Genomic DNA, 18,796 nt, shown 5'->3' on the forward strand with positions numbered 1-18,796 from the left:
CCTGCCCTACACGAATAGTTGCGCTGGTCTACCATCTCTGGGTCCTGGAAGCATGCCTGGGGCACAAGTCCGGTATTCACGATCCATTTTCTTGTTCGGTTCAAAACAGGATCTTTGAGTATGTGCTACAAGTTCATCTATGGTTTCCAAGTAAATCCTATACTAGCTCTTTCTGGGTCATTTTCCTCATGCTTTCTTGGTGAATCTAGAAGACACACTGTATGTGTCTTTTTGTTTGTGTTTTCTGGATTCCTGGATGCCAACCTTACCCCACTCACATTGGATGTGGGTTTTCCCTTGGTCATGATCGCTTCTCTGCCCTGTGATTATTTGCCACACAGCTCTCTCAGGATCCACTCCTGGGCTCTCTGGGTTCTTTTGCTGCCAGCCACTTCCCTCCAAGCCCTCTTTTCAAATGTGAACCCTATGTTATTAGGATGTTGTTCTAGTCAGGGTTTTCTCTATACCAGAAGTACAACTTGGCATGATTCAGAGGTGACACTCTTGCCAGGTGGGCATTGAGCCCTCTGCACTCCTCAGAGAAACCTTCGAACTCTACTCAGATTTCAACCCATAAGTCATGAGTCTTTTTGGCAACATTCTTTGAGTCACTCATGAAGGCACAAGTTATAGCTGGTTTGGAAGGAAGGGAAATCAATCAGTCTGCAAATGATAGACAGAACCTTAGTGTGGTAGTGTGGATTCTTTGAACACACATTTAAAACATGTATTGTTCCGGGCAGAGAGCAAGTGTGATAAGGTAACGCTATTCTAATACATTTCATATATGTTAATATAACTTTACACTAACGTTACATACTGTGTAAAACACAATCATGTTCTTTAAGTTTACCATTTTACTATTAAGAGTTAGGTTGTGGGGGTTGCAGGGATTGATCAGTGCTGAGGAATACCGAGGTTCAGCTCCCAGAATCCACATGGAGGCTCACAATTGTCTGACTCCAGTTCCAAAGGAGTCAAACGTGCTTCTGGCGTCTTGGGGAACTACGTGAACATGGTACGCAGACTGTGAACTTTCTGAGGTCTCGTAGAGTCTATTTAGTGAAGGTACCTACCCAGCTCTTTCATAGCATGATCCATATTCCTTATTACTCGCTTTAACAATATCTACAGAACAAAAAGATAGTATCTTCATTGGGAAAATAAACCATTGCAAAGGAGTTTTGTATTTGTAACTGATTTTTAAGCTAATCTGATAACCTTCTTCCAAGGGTAAGAGAGGGCACGGAGAGCTATCTAAGCAGTTAAGAGCTCTTACTGCTCTTGCAGAGGACCTGGGTTCATTTCTCAGAACCCACAAAGCAGCTTCAACTGTTCCTGAGTCTGCTTCCAGGGGATCCAGGAGTAGCAGGCATCTACATTGTCCACAGTTATTCATACATGCAAAAACACTCATGCATGTAAAATTAAAGTAAGTATTTTTATGCAGGATGGAGAATGTTTTAAGGATCAGAATAGAATTTAGGCAGTGAGCTTTCAAATTAAAGACCCTGGGGGTTTTCAATCTCAAACACACAGAATATTTGACCAAAGTGTGAGAATTGAAATTGTAACAAAAATTTGTTGGTATTTTAGAGACCCAAGTCCTTTGTGTCTTCTCCTTTGTCCTCTCATGTCTTATTGCTAGGTATTACTCACGAGAGATTATAAGACAACTTAGGAAAATTGGCTTATAATTTCAGGTAGTGGAGAAAAGAAGTGCTGTTCTTGTGCTCTACCATGAATTTGGTGTGCAATATTTTTACTATGCTTCTGGCACATACAATTTGGCATTTGAGTGTTCCAAATTGCAATGAAGACAAGTTTGAATTCTACCTAGCTACATACTACCTTGATAGTACAAACACCAATCTGCTTCAAACAGAAGAAAAAGTAAACTCTAGGATTTAGGTCTGAGAGCTGTGTTTGTCACTTGCCAGCCACGGGAATATAAGCATTGACCCCATTTCTTATCTGCACATGGGAGCACATAACTGAACACATGTAGATTTTTTAAACACTGTCGGTCTGTCAGACTACTGGCTTCTATTTTTTTTAGTTGTTTTTTTTTGGGGGGGTGTCTCAAAACAACAACAACAACAACAAACAAACAAAAACCAAAAAACCAAAAACCAAAACAAAACAAACAAAATTAAAAAAAAAAAAAAAAAAGGAAAGAGCTTTGGAGCTGGTGAGGAAACCCTGTTCAATGTTGTGGCCACCGCTGCTCACTTTACACTAGTTACTGACTAATCCTGGAGCCCGCACTAAGAGAGGGTTGAGCCCTTTGCATGAATGCAAAGGCATCTTCCAAGAAGCTCCTCATATGCTAATATGGCACTAGTATCTAGAGACTTTCTAGTTAAATAAGATAAGTGATGTAGCAAGCCAGGATTCAGAGACTATCTCCTTGTGGACTCAGGACAGCATGCGTGTCAGCAATAGGGTAGTGAAGAGAGCGGAGGTTTGTGCTTGCCCTCACCTGTTTAGCCTGTTTGGAACTTGCAATCTGATCAATTATATTCAGTACATCCATTTCCCCTTGGACGTAGCCTTTTAGTATAGCATACCGGAAGGATATCTGCTGGCTCATCCTTTTGTCTATTACTTGCAGCAATTTTGGTGTTATGAGCTAAAAAAGAAAGAACTATTGTTAGACATTACCCGTATATTTTTTTGTTTATACTTAGCTTACTTTGGCCAGTAGCTCTCTCTGCTTTGTGATAGTGCAAGATGTGGGCCCTTACCTTCTGTTCCAGCTGCCATATCTCCCTCAGACAACAGACTCATGTCCCTGTGAAGCCCAATACATTCCTTCTTCTCTAAGTCACCTTGGTGGCTTTATCAAAGCTATAGGAAAATAACCCATATGCTATTGTTTTTCAGCCAGCCTGCTCTGTGGTACTGAGATGTATAGATTCTTATGCCATTCTAGAGGCCTGCTTCAAAGGAATAAAGATTACATCTAGTTTCTCTTCCTACACACAAGGTCTACCATTTGACGTAAATATTCAGAGTTCTTTGAATATATTTCCAAAGTTTTCTTAGATCTCAAATCCTTTAGTAGACTCTGTATACTTCATATTAGAAAGAAAGAACTGAATGCTTCACTCCTTCTTTAAAAGGGGAACAAGAATACCCTTGGCAGGGAATAGAGAGGCAAAGTTTAGAACAGAGGCAGAAGGAACACCCATTCAGAGCCTGCCCCACATGTGGCCCATACATATACAGCCACCCAATTAGATAAGATGGATGAAGCAAAGAAGTGCAGGCTGACAGGAGCCGGATGTAGATCTCTCCTGAGAGACACAGCCAGAATACAGCAAATACATAGGCGAATGCCAGCAGCAAACCACTGAACTGAGAACAGGACCCCTGTTGAAGGAATCAGAGAAAGGACTGAAAGAGCTGAAGGGGCTTGAGACCCCATATGAACAACAATGCCAACCAACCAGAGCTTCCAGGGACTAAGTCACTACCTAAAGACTATACATGGACTGACCCTGGACTCTGACCTCATAGGTAGCAATGAATAGCCTAGTAAGAGCACCAGTGGAAAGGGAAGCCCTTGGTCCTGCCAAGACTGAACCCCCAGTGAACGTGATTGTTGGGGGGAGGGAGGTAACAGGGGGAGGATGGGGAGGGGAACATCCATATAGAAGGGGAGTTGGAGGGGTTAGGGGGATGTTGACCCGGAAACCGGGAAAAGGAATAACAATTGAAATGTAAATAAGAAATACTCAAGTTAATAAAGATAAAAAAAGAAAAAAGAAAGAACTGTAGACTTTGGAATACTGTAGACTTGGTGTCCTTAGATAAAATTGTGTACTAGTGTTATTGATTGTCCTGAAGAATACTACAGAAGTCTATACTGCTGATTGACTTTAGACCTGGTTGGTTTAGGTCTTAGTCTCCAATACATTTCTAAGAATGTGTAAGAAAGACATAACAGTCTTTGACTGTGTCTGCACCCAAACATCCTCTTTCGATAAATCATGGAACAACTGTCCAATCACTTATATAATCATATAAGAAGTAATACGTGGTATAGCAACATTGATTAGGCATGTAATTTTTGATACCATGATTATGCAACACTGAATTTATACAATAATAACTGTGTTTATTTTGGTTTTTGACCTGTGTGAATATATACATTTGACTTTGTCCATATGGTGTCTGTGTGGTGATTTGTTTTGATGATTTTCATCTTTTAATTCCCAGGTTTAACTGTACAAAGAGGCATTACTTACCATGCACTTGTATCTGCACAAATGTGAATTTTCAAGCACTCTGCACTAGGAGGGAAAGCCACGGTGAGTGCCTATAGTTCTATGAGTTAAACTGATTTATAAATGAGTATTCATAAAATAAAATGTTAAAACTTGATTTGTTAAAGGTAAATGGCTTAAACATCAGCTGGCCAGAAAATGTTTTCCCTCAACCTGTTGAGCTGGTTTTAACTGACACTCCCTGACTCCAAGCTGACCAAGGAAGTCAAAGTCCTGTGCCTTCCTGCCTCTTACCTTCAAGATGCGCAGTATACGAAGGAGTCGAACCACGTTCATGAAGACCACAGTCTCAGTTAAGTCAAATTTGTAACTAATGGAGTCTGTTTCGATAAGTATTATATCTAGGATGCCGACCAAGGTAATCCCGAGCTCAAACAGGAGCCAGGTGTGTGAAAAAAATTCCTTCCTCATTGCTGCCACCTGTTGATACAAAAAGAAATCACACTCGTGTTTTGCGCTCCTCCCCCACCCCCAGTGTATTTTGATTGACTCTTTAGGGTCCTTCCCTGTCCACCCCAACCCCCGCTGTTCTTGACACCTTCCCCCCAGCAAAACAACAGCAGCAGCAGCAGCAGCAGCAGCAGCAGCAGCAGCAGCAGCAGCAGCAGCAGCAGCAGCAGCAGCAGCAGCAGCAGCAGCAGCAGCAACAACAACAGCAACAACAAAACAATTTGTGTTATCACTGGGCGCGTTCAAACTCTCAGTGGTCTGCTCCTTAAATACAGCTGAGGAAACATTGCGCACCTCCCACAACGGGAATGCGAGCAATACAGTTATCTTTTCCCTACTCTACCTGAGACTCAGTATTTCAGAAATACCACCCGCAGGCAAGCGAGCAGAGGATGCTTAGGACGCCACCCCTTAGTGAAAGAAAACTGTTAAGACTACTGATACAGGCTTAATGATACAGCGTGGGTGTAGATGAAATGCAGATTTATCAAATGGCCCTGGAGGTGTCACTGGCCAGCAGTTGGAAGGCAAGACAAAGTCATACAAAACTATCCTGTATCAAGTCTTCTTAATTTCAAACAGCCCTAGTGCCCCAAGAATCCCGAGGTTTCTGGTTATGTTATTTAATTATATCAAATGTGAGATGCAAAATAGTAAGGAAATTATATATACTGTAATTCAAACAGGCTAGATTTTATTAAATCAATTCAAGATTTAAAGATTAATTTGGTGAAAGGATGTCTTTTTTTCTCTCTCTCGATTTTGTTTTGCGATGATATGAAATAAAAGTCATTTTTAATATCTTTAAAACTTCAGTAAATGTAAATATTTTATCAAAGATGACTTGGCCTGTGCACCAATTCTTTTATGTCAGTACATTTTAAAGCTAACAGAAGGCATCATATGCGTTACATGTTCAAATATGTTCATTTCAGAAATTCTTTTTGTCCATTATGTTTTCAAGGCATGCTTTTCTGTCTTAGAGTAGCTGGTGAACAGGAAACAGAGTCTGTAGGTTTTATGTGTTTTTTGTTTTGTTTTTGTATTATTAAGTTTTGTTTGGAGAGAGAGAGAGAGAGAGAGAGAGAGAGAGAGAGAGAGAGAGAGAGAGAGAGAGAGAGGACTTGCCTAGAATCTGGGAGGGGTGCAGGGAGCATAAAGAGTAAGATAAGGGTTCAGAGCTAAACAAAGAATTCTCAGCTGAGGAATGCCGAATGGCTGAGAAACACCTAAAGAAATGTTCAACATCTTTAGTCATAAGGGAAATGCAAATCAAAACAACCCTGAGATTTCACCTCACACCAGTGAGAATGGCTAACAAAAACTCAGGTGACAGCAGATGCTGGCGAGGATGCAGAGAAAGAGGAACACCCCTCCATTGTTGGTGGGGTTGCAGACTGGTACAACCATTCTGGAAATCAGTCTGGAGGTTCCTCAGAAAATTGGACATTGAACTGCTTGAGGATCCAGCTATACCTCTCTTGGGTATATACCCAAAAGATGCCCCAACATATAAAAAAGACACGTGCTCCACTATGTTCATCGCAGCCTTATTTATAATAGCCAGAAGCTGGAAAGAACCCAGATGCCCTTCAACAGAGGAATGGATATAGAAAATGTGGTACATCTACACAATGGAATATTACTCAGCTATCAAAAACAATGACTTTATGAAATTCATAGGCAAATGGTCGGAACTGGAAAATATCATCCTGAGTGAGGTTACCCAATCACAGAAAAACACACATGGTATGCACTCATTGATAAGTGGCTATTAGCCCAAATGCTTGAATTACCCTAGATGCCTAGAACAAATGAAACTCAAGACGGATGATCAAAATGTGAATGCTTCACTCCTTCTTTAAAAGGGGAACAAGAATACCCTTGGCAGGGAATAGAGAGGCAAAGATTAAAACAGACACAGAAGGAACACCCATTCAGAGCCTGCCCCACATGTGGCCCATACATATACAGCCATCCAATTAGATAAGATGGATGAAGCAAAGAAGTGCAGACCGACAGGAGCCGGATGTAGATCTCTCCCGAGAGACACAGCCAGAATACAGGAAACACAGAGGCGTATGCCTGCAGCAAACCACTGAATTGAGAATAGGACCCCCGTTGAAGGAATCAGAGAAAGAACTGGAAGAGCTGAAGGGGCTCGAGACCCCATATGAACAACAATGCCAACCAACCAGAGCTTCCAGGGACTAAGCCACTACCTAAAGACTATACATGGACTGACCCTGGACTCTGACCTCATAGGTAGCAATGAATATCCTAGTAAGAGCACCAGTGGAAGGGGAAGCCCTGGGTCCTGCTAAGACTGAACCCCCAGTGAACTAGATTGTTGGGGGGAGGGCGACAAGGGGGGGAGGATGGGGAGGGGAACACCCATAAAGAAGGGGAGGGGGAAGGGGGATGTTTGCCCGTAAACCGGGAAAGGGAATAACACTCGAAATGTATATAAGAAATACTCAAGTTAATAAAAAAAAAAGAGTAAGATAAAATATTGTATGAAAAATGTTTCAAAAGAACCTGAATAATGTAGTTTAAACTCATTCTGCATCTCTTTGACCTTTATCATTTAAATTTTTATTTTGGCAAATACAAAGTCAATGTCCAAAGCCTCCAAATTTTCCACTGTTGCTCTCAATATCACCTTTTAAAAAATTGTGTGCTTTGAGAAGAGGCAGAATTTTGAAATACTCCCTCAGAAAACTCCAGCCAGTGTTGAAATGGGGTCAGGACATTTCCTTGTCTCCCATGACACATTTATATGCACAAATTTTAGATTACCTTAAGTAGAGCCTCTAGAATATAAAATGTAAGAAAATAGTAGTTAGCACATTTTATCTCATATTGATAGATGTCTTTTAGTCGGGAAATCCAACAGATTATCATCGGATATGTGTTCATTAATACAGCGATGTATCCAGTGTATTCAAATTCATTTGTGAAGACTATGCTATGGCATGCATGAAGAAACATGTATCTGAAAAAATAAAAAGGGAAGACACAATTTTAATCTGAAAGAATTATATGAATTATTTTTCCTTATTTGGTCAGTTCTATTCCTACTTAACTGGAGCCAGGGAACTCTGCTGAATTCTAGGCCCTACCTGCCCTAGTAAGGTGTCTGCATCCTTGGTCAAATATGATGATTGGTCAGATAATTAAAAACAAAAAGAGTTTCAATGGAAATACCTTGTGTGGTAGGGCAAAGCTGTTCCTAGAAGTTTTTAAATGGGAACCCCCATGCCAAGGGCAGGATAACTCCCTCCTGTCCTTCTTGTCCCTGTGGCCTCCCCCAACCCCACTCCAGGAAAAAAAAATACATACACTTGCTATAGATACTGGGTACCTATGCACTGTAGTTGGTGAGACCCTACTGCTTGACCCAAATGCCTTGGTCACAGGATATAGAGAAATCAAGCTGAGACAGAGTTTCCTTCCTTCCAGCTAGCTCTCATAGTTTCAGAAGGTGCCATGGAGCTTCTGGGAAAAACATGTCAGGACCAGTCTTGCTTAGCTGTGAAAACTGAATGAAACAATGTTGGCTGGACTGGCCAGACAAGGTGAACCAACCAGGGCACTGTGAGACTGCTTGGGGGCCAACCATTTGTTTTCTAATTGGAGAGGGAATTTATATCTGGTATTGTCAACCTAGTCAAAAGCCTGTGGGTGGCAAGGTTGTAGGCCCTAGTGGCAAAAGTACTGCTGCCATTGTGCTGAGTGGACATATGTACCCACCCAAGCCTATTAAAGAGCCATGTTTATGTCCATAGGCACTGTTGCTCTCAGCTTTGCTTGGAGAAGCTCCCTTATACAATTTTTTACAAAGAATGGATGACTATTAAATGTTCAGTCATAAGGGGGCATCTATATCACCCCTTGCGAGGCTAAGGGGAGATCATGGGAGAAGGGCCAGAAACAGTGGGGAGAGGAGTGTAGAAGACCAACTTCAGGTCTAACAGCTACTGTACTCCTGAACTCACAGGAGCTATATTACTATACAAGATCTGCAGAAGACTAAGGCCATGCAGATGTTGACAGTCGGTAATCTCTGGAGAATAGGGTCACCTCTTTCCTGTGGATGTGTATGCAGCTAAGGGTCGATGGGAGAATGAGAGCAACATTTCTTCAGATTTGTCACTGCTTGTAATTCATAGATCACAGACTTTCTAGCTACTGTGAAGACACCCACCACAAACCCTTGTAATCTTTCTCCTTTCACAGCTCCCATAAGAACCAGTTTTCCCTGCCTCATACTTGAATTGGGCATTTTCAGATTTAAAAAAAAAAAACAAATGTAGAAGGATTACAGACAGAACTGTTTGAGAATGTATTGACTAGACCCATTGTTTTTCTAGATACCCCTTCCCCAGCACTATTCTTGAATCTTTTTAAATATCCACTTCATCCAGATATATGAGAAAACAGAATAAATATGTCTCACGGGATGAGATTAGCCTATCAGTGGACTATTTGGGGGGCATAACATCTTTTTCCCTCCCTCCTCTGGCCTGAAAGAATTAACTTTTCTTCCTCCAATTGAGATGAAACCTTCTGTCAATCATAACCCTCTGTCCTGTTATCAAGACCCATAGACCTCCTAATCTCTGCCTCTCCCAAAACCAGTTCCAAAAAAAAGGTAGGAGCAAGTGTTCCTGTAAACAACTCCTACCCATGTACCTGTGAGTAAATTTCCACTCTGGCTCTAGCGAGCAACTGTCCCGGTAGTTTTCTGTCAACTTGACAAAGCTAATGTCCTTTGGGAAGAAGAAACCTTACTTGAGAAAATGCTCCTACCACAATTGTCCACGGGCCAATTGTGTGGTGCAGCCCATTGTGAGTGGCACCACTCCTGGTCAGGAAGCTGGTCATGGGGTGTATACAAAAGCAGACTGAGGAAGGTGCACTCCTCCTTGGACTCAGGATCAATTTCTGCCTCTACATTCCTACCATGAGTCCTGTTCTGGTTTTCATGGAAGACGGACTACAAACTATAAGATGAAATGAATCCGTTCTTCCTCAAGTTGCTTTCGGTCATGGAGTTTCAATAAAGCCATAGAAATACAAACTAAGACAACAACCTGAAGGAAACTCACTATGGGACACACACACACACACACACACACACACACACACACACACACACAGAGAGAGAGAGAGAGAGAGAGAGAGAGAGAGAGAGAGAGATGTGAAGTAGAAGAGTAGTTAGTTTAGGAGAACTTGAAGGTAACAAGAACGGGCAACAGCAGGACATATTTATGTGTATAAAAATGTCACAAGGAATATATTACTATATATAGCTAACATGCTAATTAAAAAGAGAATATTTAGCACAGTAGTAGAATGTTTGCCTAGCATACACAGCATCTTAAAAATACAAAATACCCCAATTTCCAAATACAAGAAAAATGTCACTCTTACAACTCCCCTTCTCTTAAGTAATTTTTTTGTATGTGTATAAGGAATTAAATTATAAACAAGTTCAAAATGGTTCACAAGCTATTTAGATTTACTTTAAAAAGAAACTAACTTTCCAAAGATACCATCACATTTCTGATTTCAGAATTACTCACCTTGATGGAACCCCTTTATCTTTTTTAGTATTATATACCCAGTTGAGTAGTAATTTTCTAAGAAAGGAGAGGAGTTTTTTGCTTTCTGAATAATTCTTTATGTTCTCAGGACTCATATATCTGAGAGAGAGAGAGAGAGAGAGAGAGAGAGAGAGAGAGGGAGAATCATTAAATATATTTTGTGTTATAATTACTAAACAAAACCTCTCATAGCATGGCTCCAAGTCTTAAATTATAGATACATTCCTGTGGAGTCAAGATGTGAGACCAACTTATTAAAGAGAGTTCCGATTATTAAGGATTACAAGTACCAGAATTCTTAACAGTCAACCATGTTTCAAATATTGACATGTAGGTTTTTCATTTTAGATGCCATAATCTATTTTGGCAGTGAAGAAGTTATCCCAGCGATATGCTTGCTCATAGGGGTGAAACATCCATGTCAGCCTGGGATAATTCAAGAGTACATAAAGCAGGGGTTGGGGATTTAGCTCAGTGGTAGAGCGCTTGCCTAGCAAGCGCAAGGCCCTGGGTTCGGTCCCCAGCTCTGAAAAAAAGAAAAAAGAAAAAAAAAAGAGTACATAAAGCATCTATCCCACCTCACCCATTTCCCTTCAAGGCAAGTATTTGTGTTTAAGTAACTATAAAAAGGTACACATGTTAACTTGGGAAGGTCAACGTCACAAGGATTTCTTTTAATTTTTTTGTTGGAGTAGCCCTGATCTGTAAGTGGTGACTTGGTCTTGCTTAGTCAGCAGTCTTGATTATATAATAATTTGTTTTTACCCCCTCTTTGTGTCAACTCCCTCCCAGCCCTCTGGGCATGGGTTGCTTCTGCCATACTGCTTGATTTAAAGGTAAAAGACCAAGGCTCCCCCAACCCTCTTTTGGATGCTTTATTTTCCTTAATCTGCTTCCCTGCTCCCAGGCCAAGGTAATAATGAAGGTTTTAGGGTGGCATTTTTTCAGTCATTTAAAAGTTTCCACTGTGCTCCATATATCTGTCTCCTCTGCTGAGAATGTTGGCATTGTATTGTTTCAAAAAGATCCATTTGCCCAGCTCTTCAATTCTACAAAGGTCGTCCACCCATTTGAAAGGCACAGATTTAGAGAACAAATGTGTCATACATGGATATACTTAAATATGTGTTAAGAAACACAGATTTTAAATAACACATGCTTTATCTTTCTACCTTGACACATAAAGTATTGTAAAGGTTTGCACAGATTGGCTGAAAATGAAAACCCTTGTGCTCTTGGGAGAAGTCTGTGCTTGGGCTGCCATGGAGTATTTATGTCTGGTGTGCATGTCTCATGCTATGGAAGAGCCATGACTCTCTTCTGATCACAGATTTTCTCTTCACTATCTGGGCTCCCACATGTGAGTGGACACAAGGTTGGTACATCACCTTTAGGATGTATGAGCCCCAAAGCCCAGGCTTCTTTGTGGGATGATGAGCCAAGTGGATATGTCCAAGTAGCCTCTGGAAATGGCCTTGGCATCATTTTAGCTGGATTTAAGTTTCTTCAGCATTCAGGGGCAGATGTAGGTTTGGGAGGTATGTCTGGGCTTTGGGTAGACACTGTGTGTGTCAACTGCATTGCAGTATAACTGCTCCCTTACTCCCAATTAGATACTACATTTCCCTACCCAAGTTGGCCTGAGGGTGCTCCCCGACACACCAGTTTTCCTTCAATGAAGGATCTAAGGGAATCAGTACCAGCTCAGGAAGACAATGCAAGGTGTTAACATTGTGCCTTGGGAAGACGCATCTGCAGAGATGAAGGGATACTTGGCCCCAGTGCAAGTATTCATGGAGGCTAAAAGGAAAAATAGTTTGCTACAGTTTAGCTTTGCATGTGGGAAAGAAAAGAGAAACAAGGATTATTTCTTTCAGGAGATGCTTGCCAAAAACACCAGCCTGAAGGACATGGAAAGGAGAAGACTTGGGTGTGATGCGCAGAGCAGGGGGTGGTTTGGCAAAGGGTACTGTGAATGGGGGCAGGGGTTACAATACACAAGCCGGGAAACTCCCACGCAGAGTGGCTCAGGGTAGAAGCCCTCTATTGACAACATACTTACTCTCCCTTCTTCTCACCAAAGCTTCCAGCCGCGCCTACCAACACTTGCATTGCACTCTGGGACAGAATCTCATTCCTGTACTGTCGTTGGTAGCTTGCCTAAGAGAAGTATTGATTAAGGTTAATATGTGCTGTGGATACAACGACAACCTATTTCCCCCTTGATAGAAAAATAATGCATGAAAAAGAAGACAAAGTCCCTAAATGATGTAGGATACTATCAGAAAGAATCTTTCTGCAGCATGCAGGCTACTGCTACCACAGCGTAGGGCCGGGCTTTGGGTAGAATAAGCCAATTGGAAACTCTGGAACTGTGCTGCATGTCTTTGACCAACTTTCCCAGGAGAGTTCTGTGAAAAATAACTCTAGGGCTTTTGCAAGCTATGTCCCCACCATGAAACTCATGTATTAAGGTGTTTAGAAATCAAAAGATTAAAACGATCTTGGCTCATCTTTGTTTTATTCCATTTTCCCAAATATTTCACAACCCAGCTTTGCTGTATCCTGTCTATAAGGGAAGCCATCACCCTTTCATTGTTTATTAAAGCTCTACTGAGCTCTGGGGACTATATTTGAGGCTGTGTGAAACATCACTGAGTGCTGTACCTAAATGAAAGCAAGCCAATCACAGCTAAGAATTACTGGATAGGAGAGATTTCTAAACTCGGATATGTAGTGTAGTGGAAGGTTCCTGGATCTGTAGTGTATGGTTTTTTTTTTATACGATCATCCAAGAACTATTTTGTTCTTGGAGGGTACTAGAAAGAGACATCCACTAACTGGAATGATGAGGGGTTACAATGCTACTCTTAGGACTGGGGCTGAAGTCCCAAGGTTGAACACTTGCCTAGGATATCAGGGGCCTCCGCTTAATCCTCAGCACTACTAAAGATGTGTCTATAGCAACAGGAATTCAACAGAGCCACAGCCCTTTCCTTAAACAGCATCAACATACGTGCAAAGTATATAATTAAAATAATGTTCTCATTATTCTTAAAGTTAAAAATAGTAATTTGTGGGGAAAAAGAACTGAGAAAGTCAAAAGTAATAGGGATACTATTAAATCTTAGAAATGTTCATGGCAAAGTGGTTAGAAAATTTTAAATGATTATTTGCACTAGAGAAAAATGAAAACAGTTGATTATAGAAAGCAACTCTTATTGCATTAATTAGTCTATATATGTTTTACTTCACGAGGAATCTAGTCCAGTCTATTTTTGACAGATGCAAAAGGCAGTATTTTCAAGGTAACGTTAGAGGCTCAGACTTATCTGAATTTGAAGCCTTGCCTCCCATCAACATTACAACACACCACCATTCTGTGTGACTCTGGCTACACCATACTTTCTAATGCACAGTAGTAGAGAAGACATTCTCTCAATTAGTCAGAAGTAGTTGAGATCTGAATGACCAAGTTTTGAAGACTGAAAGAGGCCAGTTATTACTGGTATCAGTCTTAGAATAGAGAGAGCAGAAATGACATCGATCACATTACAGGAAACAGGCAAAGCTGGCTAAGGTGACGATCAACTCCAATCGTGTGGAATGACCTGAGCAGAGGGGACGACCTGCTGGGGAAAAGAACTTTTCTTTTTGAATAAAACGGCAGCACAGAGGCACAATATTAAAAACCAGAGTGTAATAACGGTAATCAAACATTTGGGGAAAGAAATCAAGAAGATACAGGGGTAGTGGGTTGTAAAAATAATTCAGGGACAGATAAATGGAAGAGCTACAGAGGTCATACAGTCATCTTGAGACTCTTCTTTTGCACGTGGGGAGAGGAAAGAGTAAAAAGATGCAATTCTGAGTCACACACAATAGTAACGAAAGCAAGACGCTTAGGAGAGTCTCTGCATTTGTTTTAGGGGCTCTGAAATGCTGTGTTTTCCTGAAATAAAAAAAAATGTAAATGACTTCAAGCCATGGCTTTAAAAACATTCTAAACTCCAATGAAATAAAAATAACTCTGCAAACATCTGAGTGGAAAAAGAAGTTATAATTAATTTCATAAATTTCAGGTAAAATACACATTAATAAACTTACTTAGAACATTACGGTGTGAGTCTCTCTCTCTCTCTCTCTCTCTCTGTGTGTGTGTGTGTGTGTGTGTGTGTGTGTGTGTGTGTGTGTGTGAGACTTGTTTGTAACTTGATTGTGTGGTACTCAAGTATGAAATGTATGAAATTGTAGATGATAATACAATTTTGCAATGTCAAAAGTTTGGGCAGACATAACTACTAAATCATTGGGGACTAAATTGTAAAGATATTCATGGTTAGAAATGTTGAAAATATCAGTGGTAAATATGATATCAATGTTTTGAAGGATGTGTATTTAAGAAGGCATATCTATAAAAAGCTGGCTATTTACAGAGAAACTATTTGCTCTGTAATAAAATTATTTTATTGCAATTACTTTAAGGAAAATATAAAATTGAAGATTGAAAATTGCAAAAAAAGAAATAGAATTTTTTGGAACACTGAACTAAATTATTCTTTGTGATTGCATCTTTTAGCACAGAGCTCCATATGCTACTTTTCTTCTTTAAAAATGAAATCAGGGCCTGCACCCGAGCTGACCTTGAGCTATAGCTCTCTGTACCCAGATCCCACTGGGAGAAAGCTGGTCTCCCAGGACTGCTGGCACACCTGAAAGCATAGGAAATACCATCACTTCTGCTCCCAGGGACTCACTCCAAGCCCTCAGGATACAGGAATCGAGGAGCAGTCTGGGACAGGGTTCATCTCGTTTTTGTTTGTGCTCTGTGCCCTGTGCTGAACCTGTGCCACAGCTCACTGTACTCAGATCCTGTGGGGAGAAAGCTGGTCTCCCAGTAGTGCTGGACACACAGGCTTACGGGAGGGTCAAGCCACTGTCAGAGACAGCAAGACCAGCTAACACCAGAGATAACCAGATGGCAAGAGGCAAGGGCAAGAACCTTAGCAACAGAAGCCAACGCCATCTGGCATCATAAGAACTCAGTTCCCCCACCACAGCAAGCCCTGGATATTTCAACACACCAGAAAAGCAAGATTTTGATATAAAATTATAAATCATGATGATGTTAGAGGACTTTAAGAAAAACCACAAATAACTCCCTTAAAGAAATACAGGACAACAGAGGTAAACAGAAGTCCTGAAAGAGGAAACACAAAAATCAACCACACAAGTGAACAAAACCATCCAGGATCTGAAAAGGGAAATAAAAACAATAAAGAAATCATAAACAGAGATAACTCTGGAGATAGAAAACCTAAAAAAGAGAACAGGAGTCATAAATGCAAGCATCACCAACAGAATACAAGAGATAGAGTAGAGAATTTCAAGAGCAGAAGATACCATAGAAAAGACCCAACAAAGAAAACTTCAAAGTAATTTATTTTATGAATATCAATGCAAAATTACTCAATAAAATTCCTGCAAATCGAATCCAAGAACACATCAAAACCATCATCCATCATGATCAAGTAGGCTTCATCCCAGGGATGCAGGGATGGTTTAATATACGGAAAACCATCAACATAATCCACTAAATAAACAAACTGAAAGATAAAAACCACATGATCATTTCATTAGATGCTGAGAAAGCATTTGACAAAATTCAACACCCCTTGAAAAAGATCACAAAAGAACATACATGGTATGCACTCACTGATAGGTGAATATTAGCCCAAAAGTTCGGATTACCCAAGACATAGTCCACAGACCACATGAAGGTCAAGAAGAAGGACAACCAAAGTGTAGATGCTTCAGTCCTTCTTGGAAGGGGGAACAAAAATATTCATAGTAAGAGATACAGAGACAAAGTTCGAAACTGAGACTGGATGAAAGGCCCATCCAGAGACTGCCCCACCTGCGGCTCCAGTCCATATATATACAGCCACCAAAGCTGAACAATATTGCTGATACCAAGAAGTGCAAGCTGACAGGAGCCTGGTATAGCTGTCTCCTGAGAGGCTCAGCCAGAGCATGACAAATACAGAGGGGGATATTCGCAAGCAATTATTGGACTGAGCACTGGTCCCCAGTGGAGGAGTTGAAGTATCTGAAGGGATTTGCAACCCCATAAGAAAAATAATACCAACCAATCAGAGCTCCCAGGGACTAAACCACCATCCAAAGGTACACATGGACAGACCCATGGTCCACCTGCACATGCAGTGGAGGATGGCCTTGTTGGGCATCAATGGGAGGAGAAGTCCTTGGTCCTGCGAAGGCTCGATGCCCCAGTGTAGGGGGGTGTCAGGGCAGGGAGGATGGAAGGGGTGGTTAGGTGGGTGGGGGAACACCCTCATTGAATCAGGGGAGGGGGATGGGTTAGGGGCTTTATGGATGGGAAGCTGAGAGAGGGGATAACATTTGAAATGTAAATTAAAAAAAGAAAGAAGAAACAAATGAAATCAGAAAGAAAAATGAAAATAAATGGAAATGCATTAAAAACTAAACTATAGTAAATGCTTTTAATTAGAAATGGTAGCTAAGCAATTACTGATTTTCACAGCTTTTATGATAAAGTTAGATATGCCATTGCTTGCTTGTTTTGAGTCAGGATCTCACTCTGTAAACCAGGCTGGCCTGGAACCCAGAGAGATTAGCTTGCTTCTGCTTCCACAGTGCTGGACAAAAGGCGTGTGCCATCATGCCCAGCTAATTATACTGTTTAAAGTTAGCTTAACTCTCAGGAAGGAGGAGGAGGAGGAGGAGGAGGAGGAGGAGGAGGAGGAGGAGGAGGAGGAGGAGGAGGAGGAGGAGGAGGAGGAGGAGGAGAACAGCGGTAGCAGCAGCAACAGTAGCAGAAACAGCAACAACAAACCAACCAATGTACAAAAGAAGGAAAGTCATCAGAGAGCAGAGTGCAGGGAAATGAAAGCTGAAACAGCAAGAGCGATCCTAGATAAGAACAGACTTAAGGACCTCAAGTAGCCTAACTGCTTCTTCTTAAAACTACATAAACATTGTTCAGAGAAGTTTAAGTGAACAAGTATGGAGATCAACTCTGCGCCTCACATTCAGTATTAGACATACAGTATTAGATGTCATGCTAAATCTCAATCTTTGGGGTATTGCTACTTTACTATATTTACATGGGAAGGAAAGTGAACTCTTATTTAAAAGTAAAATTTATTCTATTTTTTCTTCCTAGGGAGAGCTTTCCCTCTTTCCTAGATAATTATGGGTGGATGGGGTTGGGTGAGAAAGTGAAGAATCCAGAAGGAAGATCAGATTGGGAGATACAGGGTGAGATGGGGAGGGAGGGACTAGAGGGACAGAGAGCTAACTAAGGATCATTTGAGGGATTTATGGAAAGTTAATACAGTAGAAGAATATTTTATATTCTTAAAATATACTCATATATAAAAGCATGCAAACAAAATCACCAAGAAACACAGGAAAGAAAGTGCCAACTAGGAATCTTTTTCTTCCAAAGAAAACCTCCAGTGCTTGGAATATGATACATCTAATTGAATTGCTGGCCAAATGGGGCACCATGGAAATATGCAAATAATCTCCCCCCCCCATTGCCAACACTAGTTATTGATCTCCACATACTCTTGGTAAGGCCTTATAGCTAAGACAACATTTACATAACTCATTGAACACAGGGAAATAGAATTCCTAGCTAGAGCCTTGATCTCTACGGACTAGTGTTCACAATTCTACAAGCTACTCTGCACACTACAGGAAAAGGAAGCTACCACCAACCCAGATGCAAACCCTTTGATCTACGATGGCACCCTACTTGCAAGAGAGGCTGGTGTAACAGTGGCACAAAGCTTGTGGGAGTAACCAACCACTACCTGGTTGGATCTAAAGCGCACTCCTTTCGATGGATCCCATCCTTGAGTTGCTTGGTTGACCAGAAATCTGAGACTAGATAGGGCATTAACCAAAGGGAAGACCAAACACTGCTGTTCTGCTAAAGCAGTGGTTCCATACCTTCCTGATGCTTGCAACCCTTTAAAACAGTTCCTCATGTCCTGGTGACCCCAACCACAAAATTATTCTTGTTGCTACTTCATAACTGTAAATTTGCTACTGTTATGAATCGTAATGTAAATATCTGATATGCGATCTCTGTGAAAGGGTCATTTGATTCTCAAAGGGGTTGTGACCCACAGTTTGAGGACCACCATGCTAAAGGAAAATGCACACAAAATGACTCCTGATGACATTCTGCTCTACCCAGAGAACAGTGTCTTGCTCAGCCAGCATCAGAGAAGCTTCCGGCTGAAGTAGATGGGAACAAAAACTGAGACCCACAGCAGGATAACGTTCCCAGTGACAGACCTGGGGACGCTTAGTCCTCAGTGGGATGTGTCCATCAAATCTCTCTACCCTCGGGGCCCAGGGAACTTTGTGGAAGAAAAGGAGGAGAGATTG

General features: G+C 41.2%; 1 protein-coding gene across 6 annotated transcripts in view; it reads right to left on the reverse strand.

Moving 5' to 3' along the window:
- Slc9c1 (solute carrier family 9 member C1) overlaps window positions 1-18,796 on the reverse strand; it is a 66,872-nt gene that overhangs the window by 23,656 nt on the left and 24,420 nt on the right. For 5 of the 6 annotated variants that reach the window (NM_001008762.3, NM_001437748.1, NM_001437749.1 and 2 more), the window contains 6 exon segments: window positions 1,077-1,128; window positions 2,483-2,632; window positions 4,527-4,712; window positions 7,542-7,737; window positions 10,331-10,450; window positions 12,414-12,511. In NM_001008762.3, coding sequence (NP_001008762.2) covers window positions 1,077-1,128; window positions 2,483-2,632; window positions 4,527-4,712; window positions 7,542-7,737; window positions 10,331-10,450; window positions 12,414-12,511 — 802 coding nt within the window. 6 annotated transcript variants of the gene reach the window in all.

Source organism: Rattus norvegicus, chromosome 11 (assembly GCF_021556685.1).
Source record: "Rattus norvegicus strain SHRSP/BbbUtx chromosome 11, alternate assembly SHRSP_T2T, whole genome shotgun sequence".
In the NCBI taxonomy this organism is placed as follows: Eukaryota; Metazoa; Chordata; class Mammalia; order Rodentia; family Muridae; genus Rattus; species Rattus norvegicus.